The 19,395-nt window shown below is 37.2% G+C and overlaps 1 protein-coding gene across 13 annotated transcripts in view; it reads right to left on the reverse strand.

Moving 5' to 3' along the window:
- Nucleotides 1-19,395, reverse strand: part of TUT7 (terminal uridylyl transferase 7) — a 61,410-nt gene that overhangs the window by 12,997 nt on the left and 29,018 nt on the right. For 6 of the 13 annotated variants that reach the window (XR_009495454.1, XR_009495453.1, XR_009495455.1 and 3 more), the window contains 13 exons: nucleotides 19,150-19,236; nucleotides 18,502-18,602; nucleotides 16,683-16,740; nucleotides 12,505-12,608; nucleotides 11,781-11,870; nucleotides 10,883-10,996; nucleotides 10,631-10,708; nucleotides 9,845-10,022; nucleotides 7,273-7,320; nucleotides 7,097-7,188; nucleotides 5,787-5,902; nucleotides 4,030-4,355; nucleotides 860-1,340 (listed from right to left, as the gene is read on the reverse strand). Coding sequence is in view for 5 of the 13 variants with exons in the window: in XM_005210384.4 (XP_005210441.1) it covers nucleotides 860-923; nucleotides 1,264-1,340; nucleotides 4,030-4,355; nucleotides 5,787-5,902; nucleotides 7,097-7,188; nucleotides 7,273-7,320; nucleotides 9,845-10,022; nucleotides 10,631-10,708; nucleotides 10,883-10,996; nucleotides 11,781-11,870; nucleotides 12,505-12,608; nucleotides 16,683-16,740; nucleotides 18,502-18,602; nucleotides 19,150-19,236 (1,533 nt within the window). In the remaining 8 variants the exon portion in view is untranslated. The remainder of the gene's footprint in view (nucleotides 1-859; nucleotides 1,341-4,029; nucleotides 4,356-5,786; nucleotides 5,903-7,096; nucleotides 7,189-7,272; nucleotides 7,321-9,844; nucleotides 10,023-10,630; nucleotides 10,709-10,882; nucleotides 10,997-11,780; nucleotides 11,871-12,504; nucleotides 12,609-16,682; nucleotides 16,741-18,501; nucleotides 18,603-19,149; nucleotides 19,237-19,395) is intronic. The other 7 variants (XM_005210384.4, XM_024995653.2, XM_059889049.1 and 4 more) reach the window with 5 other exon arrangements.

Here is a 19,395-nt window from a genome sequence, read left to right on the forward strand (position 1 = left end):
AAAAAAACCCATCCCTGCCACTGCTGAAGGAGCTGTGTGACCCACAGTCGTGTACCCTGACCTCAGCTCCAGTTACCCTCCTCTCCCTCATCCGGCTTAGTGTCACCACTTGGGACAAAACTGTTTTCAGCTCTGTTGTAAGAGTCTAAATCCAAGTTCTTCTTGACTTGCGTCTTCCTTTTACTTTGATTCTTTGCTGAAATGTTACTTTATCAGAGGCTGCCTCCTTCCCATCATTCTCTTTTCCGTTTCCTTCTTTATATTTTTTAACATCTGTCGCCACATGAAATATGTCTGTGTCTTTTCTGACAAGAAGGCAGAGTAAATGAGAGAAGGGGCTTTTATCTTCAGTATTTAGGCCCACACCCCACACTTGGAGGGGGCGGGTGGGTGGGAGGTGTAGCTTAATATTTGTTGAAGGAACCAGAAAATAAGTGACATAGTTGAGACAGAGTGTTCAGGCCCACAATTACTTTCTTTGGTGGCAAATAATCTCCATGAGGAGAATACACTGCTGACAAGACAGTGGCAATTTCAAAGCAGAAACAAAAAGTGTAGAAGAGGAACAAATAATTAGAGACTATGGTTCCCTATGGTTCCTATTCAAGGATGGTATAATATAAGAATCACCTAGAACATTTAAAAAGAAAAACAAAAACAGGCTTAAGCCTAACCCTCGAAGAATCTGATTTGGGAAATGAAGGTCGAGGGCAAGTGTATTTTTAAAAGCTCCCCAAGTTATTCTGATGTCCAATCGCTGTTAAAACCACTTATTCAAAGGAAGTGCCTCAAAAGGCATGTGGTACGCTATGCAGTAAATAAAACAACACACATTTGTTTTTTTAAAAAGCCCACATACCTGACTGGGGACTCAAAAATATAGATGTTTTTTGTTGCTTTTGGTCTTCATGTAAAAGCACTGCCTAAAAAACGAAATAGACTGGTTTACAAAGTCGAAAGGAACAGCATCCGAAACAGTCTGAAAACTGTAACCAAATCCAAGGAGAGCTGAAATTAGGCATGTGGGTGGCAGAACTTTGCAAGTTAATCGACAAGCAAGACACATCTGCAGGACCCCGAAAGGCACGCCGGGCAGCCGGTGCACAGCAAGCTCACCGCACACGGCACCTCAGGCAGAGTGGAGGAGCCACCTGAACTGCCCAGCCCCTCCCGAGCACCTGGCCCAGAGCTGCTCGTACTCAGAGTGTTTGCGGGAGAGGCAGAGACGGGAGGGTTTCCTGCTCGGGTCTGAGCTAGGTTTACCTGAACAAATGTGCCAGCTGGTCTCAAAGGGTTAGGTGAAGAAGGGGATCCAAATACACAATCTGATTTAGACAGACCTGAGAAAGAAATGAGCACTTTTTGTTCCTACTTTAAACTGAAAGCAGTGGCCCTGTTTCAAACTTTCACAGAAAGATTTTCTGTTGAGATGACAGAAGCTCTACTCAAATTATTATGTGGACAAAATTCTAATGTATTAGAAGAAATGAAATGGAAGAACATAATCTTTAGACAGAAGCTGATTATTTTTAATTGCTATTGGAGGAAATTCACCATACTTTAGCTCCACTCCTCTTTTAATTCCTTTTACTGTGTGTGTGTGTGTTAGTCGCTCAGTCGTGTCTGACTCTTTGTATACCTATGGACTGTAGCCTGCCAGGCTGTTCTGGAATTCTCCTGGCAAGAATACTGGAGTGGGTAGCCATTCCCTTCTCCAGGGGATCTTCCTGACTCAGGAATTGAACCCAGGTCTCCTGCATTGCAGGCAGATTCTTTACTGTTTGAGATACCAGGGAAGCCCTTCCTCTTTTTGTTTTACATTATGACTACCCGATTTAATATGAAAACATGGCAGTCTGAAGGAACCAAGATTCTAGTGTTTTCTGTACATTTGATAATACCTCATCCGTGTCCCAGGACATTCCCTGTCCCTCTTGATTGGCTGCTAACCTCTAGATGGCCAGGATCATTGCTCTATGTTTTAAAAATTTTGGTAGGATCTTAGTTCCCTGACCAGGGATTGAACCCAGGCCCACGGCAGTAAAAGTGCCAAGTTCAAACCACTTGACCGCCAGGGAATTCCCTATTTTTACTATTTTGAGAGCTTTACTTATTTTATTTACTCCACTTACTACTGGCAACTTAAAACTTGCTACGAGCTAGTAAGAAGAGATCCATCCAGCCGGGGGAGTGCAGGAGCATCCCTGCACCACTTTGCTGTACCAAAGAGGAAGGCAATGCCCATGTACTTCCTGCTCTGAGTAAAAGCAGACAGTGAGCTGTTCTGAAGGGGAGCCTACAAAAGGAATTTTGATGAGACTGTATTACATTTTATCTATATATACTGTTTACAGTTTCCTCATCTGTAACTGAGGATATCAAAATAATACCACAGTTAATGGGGCTCTGGTGAAAATTAGACGAGTTTACCCATGTAAAGTACTTAAATAGTGCCTGACCCACTGAAAGTGCTCAATGAACGTTAGCTATTGCTTTTAATTTCTTTTAAACATTTTACCCTTATAATTATAACATCATTTTATTCTGCTATATGTCCCTTGTGAGGGCAATAAAAGTTTGAATTCCTTAGAAGTAGGACAAGCTGAAGCTGTAAAAACATTTCATAAACATTTACACTGTATTTTAAAATTAATAATAAAACAATTTAAGAACTTTTTATATAAAGCTCATTTAAAAAAATAAGGATGGCTGATCTAAACTTTCCTATCTTAAAAAAAGAGATACTATATTGCTGATATGGTATCATAAAGTGGAAGAGAGGTATCAGTGTTTCCAGGAACGACAAGGACTAGAGTGAGTATTTTAAGGAAACTTTCAGTGCTGACGTTTTTTATGCTGTCCATGAACACTTAACAGTTGAGGACATGAACAGAGTCACTACTTTAATAAAAAAACATTATTTCTCAGGGTTTCATTTTTATGCTAAATAAATTTCATCCACTTTCACAGGTTTTTTCTGAGAAAAAACTGAGAGTGTATAAACTGCCTTGTAAACTGTAACTTACCCTCCCCTCTCCAAGGTACCCTTACTTTTAAGTCTGTTAAAAATACGCCCCAAACAGATGCTTCACCCATTTCATAGAAAAAGCAAATTAAGATCCAACAACTTACAGGGGCAAGATCTATGGATGATGTTCAACTATAGACAGAAAATACTTTCTTCCTCATTGTAAGAGTAACATGCTCACTGAAGGAATGATGAGATGCAAAGGGAATTGTCTGCAGTAGAGGCACTGTTAACTCTGTCACCCTTCTTCTACTCCCCTTTTTAGCTGTGAGCACATGTGTTTACACAACAATATAAGTGGCTCCTGCACACAAAGTATGGTGTCCTGAGATCACTTCAGCTATGCCTACCCATGGCTCTTCCATTTCAGAAATGTACATAATATAGTTGGGAAAGCTCAAGTAAGTGGTAGCTTGTTTTCTGGTCAATTAGGTCAGCAGTCCCTAACCTTTCTGGTACCAGGGACCAGTTTCATGGAAGACAATTTTTCCATGGCCTGGGTACTGGGGGATGGTGGACGGTGGGCAGGGCGGTGGTAGTTCAGGAGGTAATGACAGCCATGGGGAGTGATGGAGAGCAGCACACGAAGCTTCACTTGCTCACCCACTGCTCACTTCCCACTGTGCAGCCCTGTTCCTAACAGGTCACAGACCAGTACTGGTCCATGGCCTGGGGGGTGCTGGGGACCCCTGTCTTAAGTTACATTTTTTAAGTACTGGGGATTACTAGGTCTTCAATTCATTGATAATCTTATCTGAAAAGTCAACCAAACTTATCCGAATCAACCAGACTGACAAGCCTCTTAAAAAAACCAGGAGTAAGTGTTTAAAAACACATAGAGAATTAGAAGTAAAGGTGGGGGAGGTGGGTTTACCTTCTGAAAAACAAAATCTTATCCAGTAAATAGATCTGTACATATAACTAAAATAGTTAAGAACCCTAAAAAAGAGATTTCCCTTGAGATGTGAGTGCAAACATCAAGGCATGATGGGCATCCATACCTGAAGAGCCTTTAAACTGAGGGCATTCCTTTTTAATGTGCCCTTCTCTTCCACAAATAAAACAACGTTTTTCTCTTAAGTCTCTGTCCTCCTGTCTCTTCCACTTTTCCACTGGTGGCCTGAGGATTTTTTCTCTCCCTGGCTCAGCAGCTGCCCTCAATGGCTTGGCTTTCTGAGGTGTACACTGCATGGGTTTATCTTCTTTTGTTGATACCTCTCTCTCTGTGTACTTGTTTTGAATTTCTTTATCTTCTTTGCTTCTTTTGTCTTTGTTCTCGGGGTATCTTTGGTTCAGGGTATCTTCCTGATCTCGCCGTCGCCTCACTCTGTAGAAGATATAATACTAGTAGGAAAAATCTGAACAGAAACCTAACAAAGTATTAAGACCCCTCCAGGTTAGGAGACAACTAGATACAGAAGGCATCAGAGGGAAAAATAAGAATTTAAGTCCATCTTCTCTATTAACATATTTTTGACTGGGGGATTTCTGCAGAAACTATCACCTGTGGCATTAATACGTCTCTGGTTAATAATGTGTTAAAAAGTACCCTCAGAGCTTAAGGGTGTAGTTGTTCATTTTCACAATTACTCTAATGCTGTGAAACCAGTTTTTGCAATTAGCGGAACTCCTTAATACCTACTCTGGTACTGATGTTATGAAACTCAAATTATCTTTGGAATGATTTCTTAAAACTTTCTGGCCCACTAGGGGTCGCTAAGAGTCGGACACGACTGAGTGACTTCACTTTCATTTTTCACTTTCATGCATTGGAGAAGGAAATGGCAACCCTCTCCAGTGCTCTTGCCTGGAGAATCCCAGGGACAGGGAGCCTGGTGGGCTGCTGTCTATGGGATTGCACAGAGTCAGACACGACTGAAGTGACTTAACGGCAGCAGCAGCAGAATTCTTTACTAGCACTGGAAACTTGAGACACAAAACTTTAGGTTCACAATGGAACAATGGTTAGAAGGAGCTTTGTGCTCTTAAATTGTCAAAATTATTTTTTCCTTTCCCTACAGAATCAGTGGCTATTATCTGAATAAAAAATAAAAGTAATAAATAAGAGCCTCGAATTCCAGATGGTGATGTAAGTACCATGTTTTTAAATGAGAATATTATCATCCACTTAAAAATACCACGACCACAAAACATGTCCCAAGCAAGCAACCAAAAACATCTCCCTTTGCTCTCCTGAAAACATTATCAGAAGAAAGCATGATGACGAAATCGAGTAGGTCACCACAACAATTATTAAGAATTAAAATGAATACAAGTGAAGGGTCCTATAGCACAGTACAGTATTACTGAGTCTAAATTCCCACACAGTACACCCCAGATATTGTGCATCAGAATATAACTGAGATCCTAAAAACAAACCCATTTTACTTTTCAATGACTGAAATGATTCTGGACTTCTCACTGCTGTAAAATGGAAGAATTTCAGTTTCCTCTTCTGCTCTTCCATCCTTGTTGGACAGCGTAATAATCAAATGATCAAGGGGTGATTAGGGATGTGCCCAAAATTAGGAAAAGGGATGAGGCCTGGAAGACTGTCTCCTGTACACTCAAGTTAATCCTAGCTATCTGACTTAAAGCCAGGTTTTAAATCACTTCATTTTCCTTGTAAAAAATCTCAAAGTTATCTGAGAACTTCTGGGTTTAATATAAGTTTATTTCCTGGTACAAGAGAACCTCATTTGAAAACTGGTACAGTAAGAAAATAAAAACAAAACCACCCTTTTGAATGTTCACTTACTTTCTCCTCATAGGACAGTCCTTCATGAAGTGTCCGATTTTCCCACAAATGCGGCAACATCTATCATTTGGGGCCAGCTCTCCTTCAGTTAGTACATCTGGATCAAAAAAGTACTCCTAGCAGAATATAAATACATAAAAACCTAAACTACTAATATCAGATCCAAACACAAAAACTAACCAGTATCAATCAGGGATCTTATATCTCAACACTGACAAATCATTATTTTTAATAATTATTATTATACTGTTTAAATCCAAAAATCTAAAATCACTAAGAAGTGTAATTCAGGATAGGTTTACCTGAATTCATTTTGGTTCATTCCTTTTCACCGTGAAGAACACTTTAACCCTATCTTTTCCCTCAGCACAACTCTAAACATGAGCATTACATATGCCTGTGAGTCAGTTTCCTAGGACTTGGGGAAAACTGCGGCCAGGTACAAAAACTTCATTTTCTCATAAAAAGAAAAGGCTAAAACCTAAAAAGAAAGAAGCTATGTGTTGCTTTGCTGTGGCTTCTGAAGCAAAGTATCAGAGGAAAGGAAAGACAAGGGCCTGGATTCTAGCCTCCTTACCACTGAAATGAAGCTGGGTACCAGCAGAGGTGGCATCACCTGGGGGTTTGCACGACATGCAGTATTGGGCCCCACCCCAGACCTCCTGAATTAGACTCTGCATTTTAACAAAATCCCCAGGTGGTCTGTTAGAACAAGTTTCAGAAGCAGGGTATAGAAGACTGCCACAGTAATATCTAGCAAAAGCTAGATGCAGAGATGTGATAAAATGCTGAACATGCTTACACACCTGATAAGGTTCATTTAAAAAGTCTTAATTAGGAAAATTAATGCAGGAGAAAAACCCCTTTATTTTTAACACGCAACACTCTAGTTCCTAGCCCCTTCCCTTTTTTCTCACTGAAATGAATTTTTATAATGTAATTTTATTTTGCTTTTATTGAGTGTGGTTCCATAAAAACCTGAGTATCAGGTTATATGAGGACAGATTTTTAGCACAGGGAGCACTATGTCTCTCCTAGCTTCATTAAGGTATTTCTTACTCTTTGCAAGCAGACTGGAAAATTTAGATTTTCCTAAATCTAGGAAAATCCACCCAAACTTCACTTCTGGCTATCTCTCCCCATGCTGCTGACAAATGGCTTCAAAATAGCTATGTTTATGAAAAGGCTTTCATCGTGGCTAGACTCACCAAACTTTCGAGTATTTAGGTTATTATTGAAGTAATGTATACAAATTAGGTGCTTAAAAGGTTTTTGGAACTGGTTTTTTGGTATTTCCAACAGTCACTTACCATTTTTGAGGGGTAGTCCTTTGGAAATCCTTTGACTGGAATCCCAAATACTCTTCTCCCATTAATAAATGCTTTCATTATAAAATTTGTCACTAGAAAAAAAGAGTAAAGTCTCAATTAAATGGATTAACAGGAAAAGAGAAAGCATTATTATTTAAAAACAAAGCAAAACTTACTTTTCCTGGATAATCCGGCTCCAAGATTATGATTCAAATCAAATGGATCTAAGTAAAGAAAATTAATGAAAACAAAAAAAGGATAAATAGGAAATACCACTATTTATACATTAAGTGAAGTCTATATAACAAAAAGAGTTACATACTTAAAAGTATTAAAATGAGTGCCTTTTTAATGAGCTTCAAGTCTATAATACAGCTAAGTGCTATATATTTCTAAATATATGGAAAGTTTTTCCCTAAAAGTATCCATCAAAAATTAGGATATTGCTTTATATCTGAATTCTTAAAGAGTCCTTCATATTATGAGAAGGCGCTTCATTTTGGACAACAAAATACTATTTGGAAAAGACATTTAAGTCTGATATCACCAAATCATACTAGTTTTAGAGGCATATAGAGGACACAAATACATTTAAAACATTCTACCACTGAATGTTCCTGCTAATTAACAGCCTTACAAAAAATCATTTTGGAAAATACATTTATTGGGACTTCCCTGTTGGTCCAGTGGTTAAGAATCTGCCTTCCAATGCAGGGGACTAAGATTAGATCCCTGGTTGGGGAAATAAGATTCCACATGTTGCAGGGCAACTAAGCCTGTGTACCACAACTACTGAGCCCACTCACTGCAAGTACTGAAGCCCTAGAGCCCATGCTCCACAACAAGAGAAGCCACCATAATGAGAAGCCCTTGCACTCTCTGCAGCTGCAAAGTGCCCTGCAGTCTCCGGAACTAGACAAAGCCTGTGCATGGCAACAAGACCCATGCAGCCAAAAATAAATCTTAAAAACAAAACAAAACAAACAAAACAAAACCAAAAACAAGCAAAGGGAAAACAAAACAAAACCTTTTTTGAGGATCATCTCATTACTTAAGAAAATGGAGGATGTATACAGTACATATAAGAAGAGTAAAGAAGTAAAAAGAGGCATCCTTCTGGTTGTCTTGCTATGCTTCTAATGTACAGTAACTGGGGTATACCATTTGGGATTTAGACCCACTATGAGTTTACTGGAGAAAAGCACCCTTCACTCAGTTTAACCCTATACTAATAATTGCTATAAGGTTACCTTTCTAGTAGGTTTGGTCATGCTTTCCTCTGGTGACTTTATGTGTGTGCTACGTGGAAGTGTTTTTGGTGTTTGCTTGGTGTAGCAGAGATGCTACAATATTAGTTACTGTATAAACACTACAAACTACCACCATCGACATTTCTCGAAAAACTAGTCAGAAGTCTTCCTTCTAAGACAGCCTATTACTAATGGCTCATTTATAAATAAAGTTAAAAGCAAAACGTAATGAGGCTTCAAAAATTAAAAAAAAAAAAATTAATAATTGGCAGACCGTAAGAATCCACTGTGATAATGGAAAGGTTTAAGACAAAGTTCTGTATTTAGCTATGGGATACTAAAAAGTTATAACCATAGCCACAATCCATGGTCATCTGAATTTAATTTTGTAAGTAGTCATTGTATTTTAATAATGTCAATAAGCAGAAGTAATGACAATAGAACATCTAAAGTAATACATTATTTAGGTGATAACAGTTGAAAAAATTATAAGACTAAAATCAACAAAACATTTCAAGCATTTTCAATTCCATTTTTAAGCATTTAATCTCCATTTTGTCTTTAAAATTACAATCACACAAATTGATCACTTACAGGTGGAATCTAAAAAATAAAACAAACAAATGAATGTAACAAAACAGAAACAGACTCACAGATATAGAGAACAAGCTAGTGGTTGCCAGTAGGGAAAGTGAAGTGTGGAGGGGCAAGATGAGCTATGGAATTAAGAGACACAAACTACTATGTATAAAATAAATAAGCAACAAGAATATACTGTACAGCGCGAAGGATACAGCCAGTATTTTATAATAACTTTAAATGGAGTATAATCCATAAAAACACTGAAACACTACTGTGTACACAGGAACTAGTATAACATTGTAAATCAACTATATAAATCAATACTGAGCAACCACTGAAAGTAATTTGGTGTATAGACAGAATAGAGGATCAAAGTAAAACCATTCAGTGTAAAAAGCAAGTCTCAGAATAATGACCACAAACATCTAAAAGAAAAAAGTGTATGTATATATAAATTTATCTGGGTACATACAAATATATATAAAGTCAATATAAAAAATCTACAAAGATAAAAACAAAAATCCCCCAAATTGGAAATAAACAATCAAATACAAACACGAATGGCCCAGGAATCCTAGCATTCAGCATGGGCAAACTAAATGACAAATTTTTGAAGCTGGCTTATCTCTACAGCAACCTTATTCTGCAGAGCTTGTTAAACAAAGATAAAGGACTTATTATGGTGAACAAAGATTTTTGGATTTGTAAGAAACCCCACACGAAGGCATCAGTCATTAAAAAAAAAAAAAAAGGAAACAGATAAGTCTGCCTGACATGGACAGTAACGGGGCAACTGCTAGGCGCATTCTGATTAGTGGCTCATGGTGGCGTGGGAAGAGCTCTGCAAGGACCAAGAGTACCCTCAACAGTTCAATCCCTATATTCTATTCAGTTTTAAGTTAGATTTTATTAGTACCTTCAATAACAATGTATTTTGATGTCCACTGTTTCTTAAAAGTTGTAAGCAGACTTTTTCTCCTGATGCTAATTACATGTTCTTTAAAATCAAATTCCTCTGTGTAGAAACGAAGAAGTCCCAACCATAGCTGCCCAACAGATTCTGTATTTTTTCCATATTCTGGCCAATAGTTGGGCTAGAAATAGAAGGAACAAGAGATATCATGCTCTATAGTAAAGTGTTAATAGTCATTTGTATCTTAGGGAATAAATCTGGATTTTAATTAACTAGAGTTAAAATATATATAAAAACAATTATAAAACTTTTCTATTTTAAAGTATCATTTACATGAGTTTATTAATCTCTACCCTATGACCCAGAGACAGAAAGTGCTCTGGGTTTTAAAGGTCAAACCTCAGAATGCATGTCTGTGGAAGAATCTAGAAATAAATTTTAGAGCCTTGGTGACACCTAGTTATTATACCTCTGTAACTCAAGAGTTTTTCTAAATTCTGTAGGAAATCACAGAGCAAATTATTTGTTCATTTGGAATAAAGCTACTTAACCTTTTGAATTATTAGTCAGTAAAGAAGTCCTGGATACAGTCCCTAGAAACTCACCTGGCTTAAAAAATATTTTCAACTTCAAAGGAATCATCTGTATATGCTAGTTTTTTTTTTTTTACTATCACAATATAAATAAATATAACAAGTGATAATATAATTGTTGACCATCTACACTACAGCACAGTATAGCTAACTTTCAGTCAAGGATGTAAAAAATCTTTACTATTAAAATACGTACCAGTTCATCTATTTGATCAAAAAAATAAATATTCCAGCCATCAACAAATATTTCAGGTTTCTTTTCACCTTTGTATATCTGAAATTAATTTTTAAACTATTAGTATGGATTACAAACTTAGCGCATTGATACAAAAACTTGTAGGAAAATAGTAAAAATTTTAACTACAGAACCACAGAATTTTAGAGAAGGAAGAGGGCTCAAAAATCATCCAGCTCTACAGATGACAAATACAATTTCCTTTACTAATACCTCTTGAAGAACAGGAATAACTGGTGGATTCCTCTGCTGGAGAAAATATAGCACCATGAGCGTATATGCGTATGACGATAAGCTGCCTCTAGAAGCATCGCCAATATCGCACATCTGGGGGTAAGGAAAAGGAGGAACAAAGGCAAGATCACCAATGTCTTCTGCTACACTTGCAGCTCTTCTATTGTCACTAAAAGTAAGGTGCTTCTAGAGGGCACTAACATAAAAATCACACTTTTCAAATGCTAATATATGTCAACAACACCAAATAACACCAACCACAAAAAAAAAAAATCAAAAAGTAAAACAAACCCCAACAAAGCTGTGGAACTATCAGCCACAAGCAATATTAGGTTATCATGTAAAATTAAGGTAACATTTTCGTTTGTTCAGTAGGGCTTCTCAAATAGTAGGCTATGGTTCTTTAAAAATATAGGCCTATGTTTTCTTTTTTTTTTTTTAATTGAAGTATAGTTGGTTTACAAGATTATATTAGTTTCAGGTGTGTAACACAGTAATGCAATATTTTTATACTCCCTTTTAAAGTTATTACAAAACAGGGAACTGTCTGGTGGTCCAGTGTTTAGGACTTTATGCTCTCACCGTGGAGGGCCCAGGTTCTATTCTTGGTCAGTAAGCTAAAATCCCAGAAGCTCTGCGGTGTAGCCAAAAAAATAAAAGTTATTACAAAACAATGGCTACATTCCCTACATATCCTTGTTGCTAATTTACTTTACATATGGTAGTTTGTCTCTCTTTATCCCAAAATATCCCTGTCTCCGCTACTGGTAACCACTAGTTTGTTTTCTACATGACTGAGTTTGTTTCTTAGGTTTTCAACAAGGTTTAAAGATGTAAAGAAATCTCCTGAGGAAATCTCAGGAGGAAGCATACTTACCTTTGTAAATACTTTCATAGTATAGCACAAATATTTCACTCTGGGATCAATGGCTGAATAAGCAGATAAGAGTCTTGTGTTATGAAGGGCCTGTTAAAAGGGAAATTATACTACCTTAAAAAAAAGTTTTAAGGTGAAATATTCTGAATAGGTTTACAGTGTAATTCATTTAAATTCATTTTTAAGATGAAGTCATTTAGACTGAAACTAATATTTTTCCCCTACAGAGTAGCTTTACTAACTTACTAGATAATAATTACAAGTGACATCTGATCTCAGGTCACCTTAGTCTAAACATACCTAGAAAATATGGGCTATAAAAATAATCAGTTCCCTTTAACTCAACATAAGATCTGTATCCCTGCCTATTATTCATATTAAATGTCCTTAGGGGCCAGAGAGGTTCCAGAGAGCCTCGAAAACAAACCAGGTCTGAGACCAAAGACACACACATACACACACACCAGAATTAAACAAAGTTCAAGCAAAAAAACAAAAAAAAACTTGCCACTCTGACCTCATTTTTAATGAATACTAATATTAACTCAATTCTGTGTTATATCCCCAGTCTCAGAACACTGCCAGACACTTAGTAAACACTAATAACTACTAAAAGAATGAATAGGATGAAATGAATGGCTTAATTTTACTTAAAGACTGAGTAAATTAAGAGATACTTCTTCCCCTTAAACCCCATAAAGAAAAAGTCTAGGGAAAATCTCACCAATGTGTTATACAAACTGATGTCCACTTCCAGACCGCTTCTCAAATGGAAGAACTTTACGATTGGCACCTTTGCTGTTGTAATAGGCAAGATGTTTCTCAATCCTAGGTTGGGAAACAAGATAGTATTATTAAACAAAGCAGCAGAGGGTATAAGTTGCTCTTATGTTCCAACATAGAATGAAGTAAACCTGGCTTTGGCTTGTCTCAGTGAGTCACTAAGACTAGTCAAAAAATTCTCTTATTAACAAACATGATACTTCTGGCAAAGTTTACATTTGTTAAACACATGAATATCTGAAGTACAAGAATCAATAAGGCAGACCCTGCCCTTCAGGAACACTCCGGATCTTGTGTATGTGTATAGAGCTGTCAGTCTGATAAACTTCAAAACAGAGGAAACTACTACAGAATCTGGACTATGTGTGCCTTACGTATTCACACATTATATGAAGAAAAGCCCTACATCATATGAGTAATCATCTGAATGCCCAAAACAAAAGTTACTCATCATGGAGCTAGAAGCTATGTCAATGTAAGAAAAGAATCAGTGTCAACAGGAGAGAAGGATATTGCCTCAGCTAGGTTTTCACTATAGGCAAAAAAAGAGAAGGATGAGGGAATTGACCAGGCAAGGAAAACTGCACAGGGAAAGGGGAGCTCCCTGAAACAGAATGACAAGCTCAGGGAACTTCCATGGAATTGTGCTTGAGGGAAAGAAATAATGAATAACAGGATAAATGGTAAAAACTGAGAAGAGCCCAAATATGGAACAAATATATCCTTGGAGGCAAAGAGATGCCAATGAACTGGCAAAATCTGGGAAGAATCACTGACCATTGGAGGCACCGGGAAGAGAGACAGGATGACCATTATAAAAATTGACCTGGGATTGAATTATAATGGTGGCATGGGAATGCAGAGAAGCAGCAAGACATGTTTGAGAGCACCTCTAACTGGATGGGTTGGGGAAGAAGAAGTAGGGGAAAGGAAGGCTATAACAGAAAGAACATTCCCTGAACGCCCAGATTCCTTTACAAACATCACCATCTAAGACCATTCACCCTCACCCCAAAAATGACACAGACCCAGAGAAATGAACATGCTTAGGAATATGCAGTTGGTGAACTGTGGAGTGGGAATTCAAATCTAGGTATGTCTAACTCTATTGAACCTAGTCTAAGACAGGTTAATTATCACTTCATTCATTTCGGTGATTCCATGGATGTCAATGTCAACAACCAAGAAAGAGGATGTAGAAGGAAGAACAGCTAGTGGCGGTTGTAGCAGAAGGGAAGTGGAAGAGAGAAAGATGTGTTTATTCTGGGTGCTAAGGTCCGAGCTCCTTTTGAGAGAGTTAAATGGTGACATCTAGAAGGACAGATGCCTAGTGATCTGGAATTCAGAAAAAAAAGTATGCAGATGAAAGGAATTTCAGCAGAAAAGGTCTGCATGGGAGACAGAAGAAGTCTAACTTATACTGATGGGGAGAAGGGGCAAGGAAGCTCCTATTTATTGAACACTCAACAAGTCAGGCCTTGTACTGTAATGTATTATTTTTCTTAATCTTAAATCCTATTGTTGTTGTTCCTGCTTTACAGATGAGAAACTGAGTGCTTACAATGAAGGTGAGTGACTTTTTGGAATCACACAGCCAGCAAGCAGGGACCCAAGATTTAAAATTAGGGAGTCTGATTTTAGAAGCCACCATTAAATTACTTTGCTATGGTGGCTTTAAATTAAGTATCCTTTTTTTTTCATCTCCTTCCTAGATGGAGAAATTCTAGAATTTGACACTGTTAATTCACCATTATGACATTTATAAACCTGTCCTCTAGGATTTATTCACAGTATATCATCCTGGTTCCTATTTTACCATTCCAACAGCTCCTTTTTCAGTGTCTTTGCTTAATTTCTACATTTATAAATTAAAGCTTGGTCCTCAACCTCTCTCATAATCCCACAGAACTGTTTTATTCTTGGCCTCTTCCTTCAAGGTTTTCAATACAAAACTGTTTCATTTTGTTCTTCAATCTTAACTGGCAACTCTACATTTCTAACTCTACGTTTCTAACTGCTTGCTGGACTGTTGTTAACTCTTAGAGATTATAGCTTCATGGCAAACTATCACTCCACACTGGTGTTCTCTACAAACATTCCCATTCCCATTTCTTAGTTCAGATATCAGCCTAAACCCATATTTCCTACTTGCAGGTTCTGAATCTAGGAAATATGCCTTTGGAATCTCTCATATTCTCTTCCTTTTAGGATCACTGGCATCTGGTTAAGATCCTTCTGCCCTGTCCCTTAGACTGTATCTTCCCTAAGAGCATACCAGCTGCCTAAAAAGTTCTGCTTTTATTGGGTTTCTTCTCTCGAACACAGTTCATTCACATTTTCTTACTAGTTCCCACTTGAAACTCCTCTCAAAATGTATCAATCTTCTCATTGTCCTACAAAATTGATTACAGTGATTCTCATAGACACATCCATGCATCTTTGGAATGACTTCTCATCTTATCCTTTTCAAATCAAGTTCATCAATATCATGAGATCAGAACAAGCCCATCTCTTCCATGAACCTTCCCTACCCAACTCTTTCCCCAAATCTCTCTCTCCTCATAAGTTATTTAATACTTACTGTAGGCTCTACAAGTTATTTTAATAAATGAATACCATCATACATTATTCCATACCCTATGAGAGTATCTTACCTTTGAGATCCGAAAGTTGTCAAAGGAAAGACCTGTAGACTTATTTTTCTATCCTACCTACATGCCCAACACAGTGCTGAGCACATAACAAACACCCAATAAAATATGTGGGAAAATTGCTTTCTTAATCACTGCTTTCTAGCTATTATTCAATTTTTGCTCCATGCAATCTGTATTACATTGTAATCTGCATATAAAAGTCATTTTTAGTCTAAAAATAGGTCTAAAAAATGACCTATTTTTAACATGGTTCATTCTTAGAAAGTATAGGTTTTTTTAGGAGAAAGGGAAGTGATGTCTGCAGCTTAATTGCAAATGGTCCAGAAAAAAATTACGAGGAAGCAAGAGATAGGATGATAAATCAAATGTGGTAAAATGTTAACAACTGGTGCATCTGAACGAAGGGCAGACAGAATTCTTCGTACAATTTTTGCTGATTTCCTTTACATATGAAATTATTTTAAAATCAAAAGTCAAAACCTACCTCACTATGAAATATCTAATAGTCATGGCAACATAGCAATCTAGTTTCTTTGTATAATCTTCAAAAACAAAAATAAAAAAGCATATAGTTTTGAGAGGTAAAATTCCCATAATGCTTATTTCAATGACCATAAAAATTATATCAAAGCACATTAAAAAAAACACTGATGCTCTAGGTTACTTTTCATTAGGAATAAAACAAAATTAAGATTTTTCCCCCTGTTATTTAAAATCACATGGTATCCTCTTTAAACTCCTGGAAATCAAAAATGCAAATACAGGGGGTACTCCAGGTGCATACTTATGTGTGCATGCCCATGCTGTGGATTTAAATCTACTTTTGACTAAGATATAAGAAAGCGTTTTATGGATGGTCCGTAGATTTAAGTTTCACAAAGGCAAGGACCACATCTTGCTCACTTTCATTTTTAACTCTTAGCACAGACGTTTGATGTACCACATTTTAAAAGACTCTCACTGTTAACAGCATCCACAGCTACCTCTGACAAAGAGAGGCAGAAGAATATGTTAATGGCATTTCAGCTCTGTGCACAATTACAGAACCTGTACATTTTTTGCAGCCGTAAATACTTGTCCAGGGTCATGCACAACTTGCTGAACAGCTGCAAGTACAATCCATCATCCCAGTCTGTAGCACTTTTCACTAAACTTCACGTCATGGCCAGCAACCTCTACCTACACTTTGATTTACACTATGTTGATAAGGCAAAATGATTCCCAAAGTTTCTTGTGTGTATAGTATACATTTTGTCATGAAATAAAACCAAGGCAACAATATGCATACAAATTATAACCAATTCCTCAGTTTTTCATACTTAACCACACAGATTTGTTTCAAAGACACCAATGCTATAAATGTTATATGAGCCACTACACTGTTTCAGTCATTTGTAAATTTTAAGTATGCAAAACATTAATAAAAAAGATGAGAATATTTTTTAGATAAAGCTTATAGAGGTACCTGAATGCTTTTTGAGGACTCTTGCCAATTCTTCAATAGTTCTTACACAGTCCAACTCCTGCAACAAAAATGGCAGAGACTGAATCAAAAACAGAAGACAGGTTCTTAACCCTGTTTTGGTTTCATTTCCTCCAGAAATAATAAAATTAAATTCAAATTGTTGTATATTGATTTTTCTTTTTTAGGTGAGCATTAATCCCTACGCATAGGAATATCCTAAGGATATAGAAACCCTCATGCACCCTACTTGCTAACTGCTCTTAAAAGAGCAGGAAAGGCTGAAATCAGTGTCCCCAGAAAAGTCTCTGAACCACTAAGAACCTCCAATTTCTTTCCTCTATGTGACAGAATTAATAAGAGAGAGCTTCTGTGGCCTGTCTTATTCATTCTGGGTAGATCTTCATTATAGCTTAATTAAGAGCTGATGAACTGCTTTGGGGTGTGATTAAGCTCAGATTATTTCTCCAGAGGACTAGTTGAACATATAACACACAAAAAGAAAGTTCTACAGCAAATATGAGTAACATTTCAAATATTTAAAAACATTTGGGCTGACCTTTTTAACATTAAGTCCTTTTGTTGGTTAGTTGGTTATATACTTACCAGAATTTGGAATTTAATTTAGAAATGCCCTCACAACTAGTTTATTAATCATGTAAAAATTCAATCTCAATGATGTATAATCAGATCATTCATATACTGGACCCAATCGTCCTTATCCACCTTATTCATCAAAGTCACGCCAGATAACCTGTGGCTATTTTCTCAAATCAGATGCATCGTCAAGGGACAAAACCCCGAAACTCAGAAAAGGCATAAGAAGATCCAGAGCAACAGCAGCACCACTGATTTGGATGCCCAGTATTTGGACTACTGTTGTAAATAAAAAAGGCGATGGATTTAGTACTTCTTAAACTTTACACCTTTTCACAGTATTTTATATTTGACAAATGCCATCAAGGTTGGCAAATCTTTTCTGCCTTGTGGGCCATGTTGCAAGGACTCAATCCTGGAATTAGAGTGAAAGCAGATGTAGACCATACATATATGAAAGGGTGTAGCTGAATGCCAATGAAACTGACATAAAAAAAAAAATAAAATAACAGGCTGTAGGCTGTAGTTCACTGACTTCTGACATACACGATCCAAGCTGAGGTGCACAACAACCTTCTGAGGCAAGGGAAATCTCATTTCTGTATTAGAGATAAGCAACCAAAGACAGACAAGTCTGTCTTGAATCCTAGCACTCTTTTATCCCTGTACCATGGGCTTCCCTGGTGGCTCAGCTGGTAAAGAATCTGCCTGCAATGCAGGAGACCTGGGTTCGATCCCTGGGTTAGGAAGATCCCCTGGAGAAAGTAAAGGCTACCCACTCCAGTATTCTGGCCTGGAGAATTCCCTGGAGTGTATAGTCCATGGGGTCACAAAGAGTCGAACACGACTGAGTGACTTTCACTTTCATCACTGTATCACACTGGCTGCCTGCTAAAACTTCACAGAAAACCTTATGTGGGTGTACTTATGCACCTGAGTCAGCCTAGTGGCTATGCCAAAGGGACACTGGAAAGGTTAGTTTGGCTTTCTAGAATTCCCAGATGTGGCTTTCATATCCAGTTTGCATTACAGGTTGGAAGCACAAGCCTTTCTACTCCTCATGTTCACCTCTAAACTTCTAATGTATTTATTTGGCCAGACTGTGCCAAATGGCATACTCCATATGATATACCCTGATAAATTAGGAAAATACTATGCTGAATTGTGAATCAAGATTGTCAAAACACACGCCACAGCAAATCCAAGTTTTATGTGGTCACTGTACCTCAGCAGTTTCAAGTCCGTTAATTGTCATGCAGACATCAAGGTCACTCTGTTTGAACCCAAATCCATTTTTGGAGGAGCCAAACAAGCTCAATTTAGTTCCTGTTAGGGATACATGAAAAGTAACAACTAACCTGAGTACATTTAATTTTCTGATCAAAGCAACTCTCTTATGAATTAAAAGTACTCAGTTATTAACTGTTCTATAATAATCTCATAATAATTATTTTCTTTTATTAACTAGTCTTTTATTATAAATTACTTCCTCTCAAAATTTACTATAAATAAATACAAGCTATAGAAGACACGAAAGACTATCAAATGTCACTTTATTGTTAGATGCAAGGCCATTTCAAGGAAAATGTGGATCACCTCAGCACATTTAATAATGTAAGCTTACTACTTTCTAAATAAATTCACTTTTTAGAGGTCTGAACCTTGACTCTCAACTAATAAATGAAGTTCACATGTATCTGCTAAGTGAAATACTACACTGCAACTGTCTTCTCCGTTGGCAAACTAGGACTGGACAGACCTAAACCATCCTAGAAGTATCACAAAACAAAGAGGCCCTGTCCCCACCATCACTGCAAGACTGCCCTCTTATGCTCAAAATTAATGCTTTTACTAAAGCTAAACAATTATTTACCTGGAAACTCCTGCCTTATGAAATTTTCTAGGTTTTGCCGAATATGTTCACGTGCCTGATCTTCTAGAACAGTTGGAGAAAAATCCTCTGTTTAAAATAAACAGATACATTCAGAAACAAAGATTGTTCACATTCTCTGAAAAATATTTTTCAATAAACCTAATTAGCTAAAACAAACAACCAACCAAATCCTAAATTTTGTGTCTTTTTAGTAGACAGTATCAAGCAATGTACAATAAAGATGCC

The sequence above is a fragment of the Bos taurus genome, chromosome 8 (genome assembly GCF_002263795.3).
Source record: "Bos taurus isolate L1 Dominette 01449 registration number 42190680 breed Hereford chromosome 8, ARS-UCD2.0, whole genome shotgun sequence".
Taxonomy (NCBI): Eukaryota; Metazoa; Chordata; class Mammalia; order Artiodactyla; family Bovidae; genus Bos; species Bos taurus.